The sequence below is a fragment of the Varroa destructor genome, unplaced genomic scaffold (assembly GCF_002443255.2).
Source record: "Varroa destructor unplaced genomic scaffold, Vdes_3.0 BEIS01000002.1, whole genome shotgun sequence".
NCBI classification, from domain to species: Eukaryota; Metazoa; Arthropoda; class Arachnida; order Mesostigmata; family Varroidae; genus Varroa; species Varroa destructor.
The window spans coordinates 22,350,166-22,360,703 of NW_019211455.1; the positions used below are offsets into that span (position 1 = coordinate 22,350,166).

Here is a 10,538-nt window from a genome sequence, read left to right on the forward strand (position 1 = left end):
ATGTACCACAGAAAGTACCACATGGTCACTCACACCAGATAGTTACCAGACAGCTAGACCATTGTCCGCTTCAGGATAGTATAGGCAAAGAGCACACCATCAGCAGCGCTATTTCCCATCGTGGTATCGGCAGCAGCGGTCGAAAAAGATGATGAATAAACAAGGGAATTTCGATGAGTTTCAAAAGTCTCAGCATTATAAAAATAACAAGCGAGCGTTATTGTGAAAAAGGACTGCGTTAATTGTACTGAACATTTTTACGTGATATCAAAAAACCGAAGGTGAGAAAAATCATAAGCATTTTCACAATGCTTAGAAAGTAATCTTGTTACGGTCAAGCGGCGCGCTAATTTCGTGCTGTTGAAATAACGTGGTACGATCGGCAATACGATGAATGCTTTAAAGAGGTTTCAGTATTATATTAACTTTGCTTAAGGATGATCATAAGTCACGGTGAGCAATACTTGTCGATGTTTTTTGTGATTATCGACAGCCTTTAAAGGTCGAAAAGCATCGTTGGTGTTTTTAATATCCGCTGTATTGAGATTTACTTCCCCCTAAACATGTATTCTACAACCCTCTAAGTTCTTGAAAAACAAAAGTCAACAGTTCGTTCTGATCGCGCTGAGGTAATCGGCTGAGGTTGGAAAGAAGATCAAAGCTAGAGTAGTATCAGCGGCATGTCCCGGGCCTTGAAGCTCGTGGCGCCTTTGCGCGAATTACGGGTGCATCTTTGCCAGACAGGAAAGGACTCACAAGGTGTAAGGTAATTCTATAGAAGTTGTTTAGCCCTGGTCGAAGTAAGTTTCTAGAATGGCGAATTCTGACTGCGATTTTCTCCCGACAAAAAAAACACTTATCCTTTCCCTTTTTCTGAATTATTCACAAAGTGATATTCCTCAAAACATGTTTCAGACAATGATATAACAGTATATACAGTGGATATCAGGGTTCTAGATGCACTGTAAATTTCGTGGCAGCATTAATAGAACTATTCTAGTCAAAATAGGAAATGCGTATCAAGCAAACCTTTTTGGTACAATTACCTTTGTGAACGAAGATCACAAGAATGTCGCCTATTTCATTCCATTATCACTAATGTTTGTGACAAAATATCAGATGTATGCATCTTGATCCATGGCAATCATGACGAAGACTTTCATATGCGCCATTTCGCTTGTAAAACGATTTTCATATTTATCGTTTGAAGCAATTGGCAGTAATCTCATAGGGAACCTTTTCCCTTGTTTCTTCTTGTTTGCTACGTTTCAGGGATTTCGTGGAGAAATTTTATGTGCCGCTCAAGGAGAACAATCCTAAATTTCCTATTTTAATTCGCGAATGCAGTGGGGTTCAGCCTAAAGTCTATGCCCGATATGGTAATTACGACTGTATTTAAGTAATATGTCTTTATAATTTCTATGACTCACCTCCTGATTAAATTAAAGGCTTATATCCATTTTACTAAAATCAAATGCTAACAGTGAAAATAACAAGAAATTATCAGAGTACCAACATGAATCTAGAATACCATTTATCTTTAAAATTCGTTAAGCATCCAAAGGCTGTACATTGTTACATTCCGCCTGTAAGTCATTAATAAGCTAAACAAAGGTTGTCGTGGTCGAAAACAATAGTGAATTTGTTGCCAGTCTATAGCTTGTTGCAGTAAGATGAAGTTTCTCTTTGAATTGTTCGACTAATAATAATACTCATTGTGCTTTTGAGCAGCTCCTATGATACTTGTTTATAGAAACCTACTCACACAGGCTCAATTTTTTTGGAATCAAGAATCGTACGTTAAAGCGTGTATCCTGATCTGTAAAAGACAATTTTCCATACATAATAAAAAAAATTGTAGCCTAAAACTAGGCTATATCAATTTTCACCTCCATGAAAGGATGCATCCTAAAACAATCGTTTTTAAATATGTTTATAATCTGTTGATAGTCTAAAAGACTGAACCTACGATTTTTTTCATTTCAGCTGCCGGTCGCGAAACTCATGTTAGCGTCTCGAGGCTTAATGCCGATCAGGTAATGAGCGCGATTGAGAAACTGGCCACGAACCCGTTATAGTCAAACTAGTTGAACATATATCACTCGATATATTAAAATCTGGGTAAATGGATATCCTTGTTAAAATATATATCTATAATAAGTTAAAACAGTAATAATATTAATAAAAGCGTAGCTTTTGCTTTGCTTTGTACGAGTGACGAAGTATATCTATTGTCTTTTTTTTCATTCCGTGAGTTGTCTTAAGTATACACTGTAGATACCACCATTATTACTTTAAGGCAAAATACTAATACATTTCATCTGAAGACGGCCACTGAGTGAAATCAAATGTATTAATCTCATGTTTGAAACGACTGAAAGCTCTCTACTAAAATGAAGTGTTCAACTGAAGTAAGGAAACACAAAATGAAAATAACACAAAAAGATTTTGTGAACAGAGATCAAAGCCAGTTATAACTAGATTTCCTAAAGGAAACTATTATAAAGAAGAAATAGTAGCGTTAACTAGAATCGGCATCGCTTCTCTGTTTTGTAATATATTCTTTCATACGTGTGATATATTAATTTCGTTCCTGGAATATTAGTAGTTATTAAAAATGCTTTTCTTTTTTATAATTTTTGGTAATGTTTATATATATAAACATTTATATATATAAACATGATGTTTTTATGTGAAATATTAATGTTTTTATTGATAAATACGCACCACAATTTTGTAGTGCATAACTTGTAGAATATAGAGTGATATATCTAGAGGTCAAGGTGTTGATATTTAGAAAATATACGTGTGTGTATAACAACATTGTCTAACATTAGTTAAATATTACAAAAATGGATAACTCAACTATCTATTATTGTATAAAAAATGTTTAGTCCAAATTATTAGTCGGTTCTTAATTCACTATAGATAACAGAGGAGTATACGAAATAGTACGTTATCGTATATTTATGATATATACAAATCAGATACACATTAAACATTTATTACGATTATAAATGGTCGTGGTAAATACACAGATGATAAGTGTATTCTGATGAATTTGAACGGCTGACTGGTGTACTTAATTTGTGATGTAACTTGTCGTAGACCGCTATTACGGCCTGCGCCAAACTATTTTCATTTCATTTTTGACGGTGCGTAGAATTAAATTTTATTAATTGTTCTTTTATTACTTGAGACTTGCGCACTTTTATCTAAATATATTTTTAAGTCAGTATGAAAGGCAAATTACGTTTATTTCATATTTCAAAATGGCTCTACCTTGTAACGGTAAGAAATTCAAGGACCCGGCGGGCATAGCTCGTTAGTGCAAGCAGTATGCGCCATTAGTTTGAAAAGCCCAAGGTGTGAAATGACGTCCTCGAAAATGAGTTTTGTGCAAGATGTCCTGTGAAAGTGAATAAGGAAGTGTTGCGAGCTGCGGTGAAATCTGACCCATCTCAAAATTCCCGAGTATTTGCTCTAATGTTTAGTGCATGCAAAAATACCATCACCTCGGTCTAATTGTCAAGCTAAAAAAATTGGACTAGCAAGAGCCGCATAATCTGAACAAGATACAAGGAGGTCAAGTGCAAGTGTCTTCCACTATAGCTTCATGAGCTCTGGCTTTCGATTATGGCTGAAATGTACAGTTAATCATTTGAGGAGATGATATACAAACTTCGCATTGAGCAACTGAGATTAGAAGCTAGAGGTAAACCATTCCTATTGAACGATAGCGTTCGAGTTCACACCGCAAGAGTTACAGTGATAAAGATGTAGGAGTTATAGCTGGAGGCACTTTTTCATCTGTTACACCAACAGATTAGCTCTTTTTCAAAATACCGACAGCTTCAATAGGTAAACTTTTCAAGTCTCAACATGATGCCGAAATTGCTTTTCAAGGCTCTATAGATATTTAAATTCAAATTCTTCAAAAACTTCAAATTTCAACAGTAAAAATATTGCTAACTAAAAAAATTGGAAACGTTCGTATCCGCTATCTTACATTTCATATAAAACGACCTAAAATTAACAAACAAAAGAAAAACATTGCACCAAAGTTTCGAGGTGTTGATATTATGTCATTGAGGTTTGTCAACTGACGTGCTTATGTTCCCCGGTAGTTACGTCGGTTTGCATAAGTGCGGTGAGATTTTTTTTATTACGCTGGGCACCGTTTTCCGTACTCTATCTCTCTAACATAGACCACAGGTTAATGTAGACCACAGGTTTTTCTTCCTCCTCTAATTAGTCCAAATGACCGCTTTACATGATGATGCCTTCGCTCACCCCATTAAGTTCAAAGTTGGTGCAAGTCGATTTGCAATATGAGTGAGTTTGCAAGTATAGTATCGACGATGTAATAAGCTGCCGTTTGAACCGTCTTTTATTGTTAACAACTTATTCTTTTCTATTATTATTATTATTATTATTTCCCTCCCAAGGTCACTCCCAACCAAGCTCTTCATTTAACAGTACCTCAATAGTTACTCAGAGAGTTATAGGGGCAATAGTTACTCAGAGAAGCTGAAATCCCCAAAAATTATAAGAGAATTTCCGGGTTTGTCATAAATACTGCGGCCAGACTCTAATACAAGTGACGGTCGTTCGACAGACCAAAGCTTGGCTCACTTCTCATCAGAAAGTTACTACCGTTTTAGCTGCTCAAACAGATTGTGCGAAGAATTGCTAGAGAGTTTAAGAGGTTGCCGACATGGCACGCCCATTGTAAAACGTTGTTCTAAATGATCATGGAGGCGCGAAACTGAACTTCCATTGACTATCATACATACTTAGTACTGCAACTAAGCTTTTCTTAATAATCGATTCTTCTGATTTAATAAAGCCCGATTGTACTCGAATTGCTTTTAGATACAGATCAGTTTATCCCATCTTTATGATTGTACTTATCACTAAATAAACATGGTAATAGTAAATTTAAAGTAGAATTAGCGATTTATTAATTAGAGAATAATTTGAAGTTGAGACCTTCAAGTAATATTAGCATAATTAGGGTGTGAAAGATAGGGTCAAAGATATGTTTCAAAGTAACAAATGAATATTTATTTTATTATGCATGTTAGTGGGACTGGACCTTTTAACTTCACTTGATACAAAAATACGCATTCAAACGCACAGCTTTCCCTGAGCAACTAGAGAAACTGCGCTAAACTGCAGATCACGTTGTGGTATATAGGCAAGTGTAACACTGGTGACCACCATGTTTTTGAAGAGTCCTACGATGTCTTTCTCAAAAACTGAAAATAAAAATTTTTCAAAAAAGCGTTTGTGTTTGTACTAAACTACTTGTTCACTGAATTAAAAGATCAACAAGTATACATAGAATTATAAAGCAGTGCCACCTGTGCTTTTAAGTACTGTACACCCTTTCTCGTACATGTCATCTTTCAGATTAAGCTAGAAAACATAACGTCTGATCTGTTTAGGACGCTTTCCCATCGACCCGTCGTTATCAAGAGTAATCCGAATGCTATTTTAGCTTAATTTTCTTTCTTAAATTCTGCAATACTATAGGTGATCCGGCACACGATACTAGTACGTGGCTTCCATTCGCTTAAACATGTGTTGCCGTATTGTAGTTTATTCTCTCTTCATCTTCAATTGAAAGCAAACAACGACTGAACGATGGGTTCGTGTGCAAAACAACACTTTACTGCATCACTTTGATTTTGATGTGTTTCATGGCGCTTTTGGAATGTTAATTACATAATACAGAACATTTTCATTTGATATATATAACAATATGTGGTTATCATAAAGATGTGCACGACAGTAGAATGTTGTCTTTGTCATGCACGATGAAATAACTGTTTTTTTTTTTAATAATTTAGATACAGTAATGGTTCATCTAATAATGGTGGGAATAGTCGACCTCATAATAATGTTGCTTTGAAGCGGTGGCTTGGACGATTGAATGTCTAGTTGAAAAGCCAGAGGTGGCCCGTTTAAGATAGATGTTGTAAAACAAAGAAACATGGAATGAAACATAAAACGTAAAAAACATTTGCAACTATTAGCCAGGGGCATCAGCTACTGTTGTCGTCGCGTGAAAATCGACGTTTTTCGTAGCTTTCACTCCGAACTATCGTTTTAGGTGTAGAAAGCGGGGTAGCACTTTGAGCCGGCTCGTTAGGTGTTGTCGTTTGACACCACAGACTAGTGCCTTATACTGAATGAAGTTTTTCACATTTTGGCATTTCTCGGTAAAGATAGATGCGAAAGGACTTACTTTACCAAAAAGTTCGCCACATTGACAAACTCAACTTTTCTGTGAATAGTTATTAGAAGTTCAGTCAAAAATAGAGAGCTCCAGAAACACTTTTTAACTATATGTCTGAAATTCTCACATTACCACTTTCGACGAGATATTCGACGATTTGTCAAGAAAACCCCGAGAGTTAACAAAAATCAAAATTGAAAATAATGGATGTAACCATTTTGCGCAAAGCCCTTTCATATTTTTCTTTTGCAAATAGTGGACATTGCTGGAGGACTACACTCATAGAAACAAACTACTAATCCACACACACTATTTGGGTGATCGTCTTCCATGTAACTGTCTGCAGTAGTGGCAAAAAGGCGATATTAGTCTTTAAAATTCGTAATTAGTCAACACTTTATTTTTCTTTTTGATAGTTTGAAAAAAGTGGGGTCCGCGAGGATATGTCAATTAAAAACACATTGATGCGATTAAACGAATCAGTTCAATTGTAAAATTGCTTTTAGATGCATCGTAGGTTGTAAGTTAACGATTCGGCTTATCTTACCTCGTTAGCATCGGGCATGATGCTTCCCGTGGTGAAAAAGCGATAAAGTTTTATAAGTGGCTCGAACTGAGAGGCTCAATGATAATTTTTTTAAGAGGATTATCCGTTAATTTCGCTATCAGAAAACTCAAATAATGTTACTCACACGATATACATAACAAAATACCACTGTTACCATTATGATTATACCGTAACAAAACTGAATTTTAGTTGATTTAAAAGTTATTTTTTTGTGTGTTAAACTTATTCGTGCTTAAATCGACACAGTTTTTAATTAAAAAATTTAATGACTGATTTTGAATGTTGTATCTGTGCCTTCCTTGTACTTTTTTTTTCTAGAATAATTGTTTTGTCATTAACAAGCATCACGCTTAACCTCAATTTTTAATGCACAAAAAGCACATAGCTACCGCTTATGAGGTGCCGAGTACCTATTTCAACAATGTTGTCTCCGATCGGAGATGTTTGATATTCATAGTTTTCGCGTTTAAAATGAACAGTTACTAAAGTTTATTTAGCCAGCTATACATAAGTAGTATTGAAAATATCGTATTACGTCGCGTATATACCTGCATACCGAGTTAATGGTCACATAGTTCTTAAGCACTTAGCAGTTTTATTTGATGTAAAAAACGTTACCCTAACACTATCAATATTACTTTTTGTAATGTATATGCTATCTTACAGTTTTTATGTGGATTGTCTTATCGACTCATCACTGTGTGTTGGGCTTGCTATGCTAGCTACTTGAAATAAGCCCGCGCGTGCGCGAGCCGTGAGGCAAGCACGGGTAGACTTTCACTGACACTTTTGGCGAGAAAATCCACGTAGGGGACAAATTTTTTTTCAATAAGATCTAGTCGGCGCTCACGTGAGAACCGTAATGCTGTTTGCGATACATCATCAAGAGTGTTCCTCACTGCCTTTGGAGACATCAGCGTCCGTACGCTAGTCCGTTCAAACCATGCGGTATGCCTCCGTGAGATGTCCTCAATGTCAGCGCCTGAGGCAAGATCAGCAGTGGCTATGCACTCCTGTGCTGTTAGCGTTATGTGCTGGTCGAGTAAATCCATTATGCACATGATCTTAAATCGAGCGATTTGTTCATCGGGCGAAAGTTCCGTGACATCCATGTGCACGAGGGCATGGGCAGCTTCTTTAACTCGAAGGATATATGTCCGAACTCGAGCATAATTTCGATCTGATGTAAAAATTGTAAATGGCCATGGAAAAAGGTCAACAATTACGAACGGTTCCATGGTTTTGACTCGCCACTCCGGCCCAACGAGATCTTCGAGCAAACTGTCGACAGCCCCCGGCTCTCGTGGACAGCGACCGTCGAACACCATTCCGGCCAACCTGTGCATTTCATTGCTGACGACAAATGAGTGTGACTGAAAACGCCGGAGTATTTTAAACGCATCGTACTCCGTTTTAAGTTTATCGACAAGGGCCGTATTGACCAGCTTGCACAGAGGCAAGATAGCTGCTTTGGCTGCCGCGTGAACCGGTATACCTTGTGCCGTACGTTGTAGAAGTGAGTCGACTCGACCAACGATGTCAACGACTTCTGCATTAGCTGGCAATGTCGCATCGACAAGAGGCTTGCCGGTGTGCTCTTTGTAATGGACAGCGCATTGGGCTGACATTTTGACACGATCGAGATACGAGTGCAGGAACATCTTTTCTGGAATAGGTCCCCGAACAATAACGTCTCCATGAGGGCTTCGATCAAATAATAGTTCTTCATGAAATTCGCCTTTCACCAATAGGTCACAAATTTGTCGTAGCATCGGTTTAGCGGTTTTGACGAAAAAACTTTCATTGCTGAGGTGCGACAGAACGCCGACTGCCTCTAGCCATGGTTCAGGTTGTGGTGTGACAGTCTCACAGATGTGACACAGCTTTAATGATTTTTCCACAAGGCCATCACAGTGGTGTAAAAGCTTCAACATTGTCAAATTCGGCAGTTTTTCTATTTTAGCTATATTGCGGCGAAGCTCATCCAATTCTTCAGCGATTGCGCCTGCGAATGCCTGAAACGTCAGGCTCCTCTCTCGCATTGGCATCGCCAACCATTTCCGGAGGTAGGCCATCCTCTTATGGAACTTCGCAATCGAACTCACGGTTAGCTCTGTACTTATAGCATTGTCACCAAAACCTTTTAATCGCTGAAAAGCCGACCGCACGTTCGCATCCTGTATCGTGTAGAAATCAACCATTGGTCTCTCCTCAATGTGAATAAAGTTCTGCTCGGAAGGTGGGAGATAATAGGATTCATCGTGCGGGCTCTCCGCGCGCTCCGCTTCTCCAATTTCAACCGAGTCAGCCGAGGTCCATGAATCTGAATCGGCTAAGGCACCTGGTACTCCTTGCTCGAGTAGCAGGTCATCATGTAAAGAGATTTGGTGCAGCACATCCTCAAACAGAGGTTCCCTCTGGCGACGATCCACTTGCTGAAATTCTAACGGACTAGGCGATAATTCTAACAGAAAATACAGCGTGTCTGCTATATAGGGCGAGTGCGTGTCTATCAAAGCGAGAGCCTCGTCCGCAACCTGCTGCAGATGTTCTGCACGTTCATGGTCTGAATGCTCATTACAAATATTCACTTGTTCCCAGAAACGAACTTCAAGTTCACCTCGTAATGGGCGCATACCCTGGCTTATCGCTAACAACCTTTTAGCTTTCATTAGATGCTTCTGCAGCTGTTGACCTTTGGCAGCGGTTAGATGTTCGATCAGATCGGTGAGGATCTGATCTTGCAAACCAAGCGCCATCCCAAGTTAAGAAAAACTTTGCCTCGTTTTCCAGACGTATGCGTTATGTGATTACAATCATGTGGCTGACATTCACACAATTTATTGCAGTAGAAAAAATCGCGACATTTCTGTGCGTTGTTGCAATTCGAACAGTTTCTGTTTATAAACACTGTATCAAGCGCGCGAAGATTTAAAATATTCAAAAACATGCGTTTCTTACTATTACTCGTTATTTTCGGACCACTGAAAATTGGCTGAATTTCTTTAGAAAAACTATTAAATCTGTTTATGTAAAATAGATGTTTTGTTTAACTGGAAGTCGATTAAAAGGAAGAGGAGTAATTAAGAAAAACGGAAACGACTCAAACTGTTTTTTCGTCAGTGATGTGATTGGAATCTAACGCTAATTTTAAAATAAATCGCTAAACATGATGCCTGCTTCTTCTTCATTTAATGTTTTTCATGCGATACGACTTCAGCAATAAAATTGAGTTCAGAAGTTTGAGACTTCTACGAAAGGATTTACAATTTCATTGTGTACCATAAAGCCATTACGTACGACGGTTCATATTTAACATTTAGACTTGATTGAAAGCTATACCATCCTAGTCATGGTATCAATAAACCTGTCGAAATTGCCCTGAAGAGCCACTTAAGGGAAGGTATAAATACTGTACGTTCAGTATTTGAAGCTAACCTAATTTACTAGTTATATTTTGAAGAACTCATAACATGCAATCAACACTCACCAGAATACGGTAACTCTACATAGAGCTCGATATCACAAAAATTAATGAACGCTGTGTGTACTTATTCGTTTGCTGTTCATGTCATTCGTAGCTTTTTTTACTTATTCGAATACCTGCTAACTCAAAAAAAACCTTGAGTCTATGACAGCACGAAGCTCTGCCTTTGAGGCTCTCTAACATCGTCACGAGCTTTCCTATAGTGAGTCATGTAGTCAATTGCTCTACTATAGTGAATA

At 37.8% G+C, this 10,538-nt stretch overlaps 1 protein-coding gene across 3 annotated transcripts; it reads left to right on the forward strand.

Moving 5' to 3' along the window:
- Window positions 1-132: 132 nt before the first annotated feature.
- On the forward strand, window positions 133-2,225 carry ND-B8 (NADH dehydrogenase (ubiquinone) B8 subunit). 3 transcript variants are annotated; one of them, XM_022791384.2, is made up of 4 exons: window positions 133-281; window positions 586-766; window positions 1,273-1,379; window positions 1,987-2,225. In XM_022791384.2, exons 2-4 carry the CDS (start codon window positions 681-683, stop codon window positions 2,076-2,078), a joined length of 285 nt encoding a protein of 94 aa, XP_022647119.1. In that variant the 5' UTR covers window positions 133-281; window positions 586-680; the 3' UTR covers window positions 2,079-2,225. The 3 variants fall into 3 exon arrangements, with proteins under 3 accessions (XP_022647119.1, XP_022647120.1, XP_022647118.1); XM_022791385.2 differs by having other exon boundaries at window positions 603-766; XM_022791383.2 differs by lacking the exon at window positions 133-281 and having other exon boundaries at window positions 414-766.
- The last annotated feature ends 8,313 nt before the right edge of the window (window positions 2,226-10,538 follow it).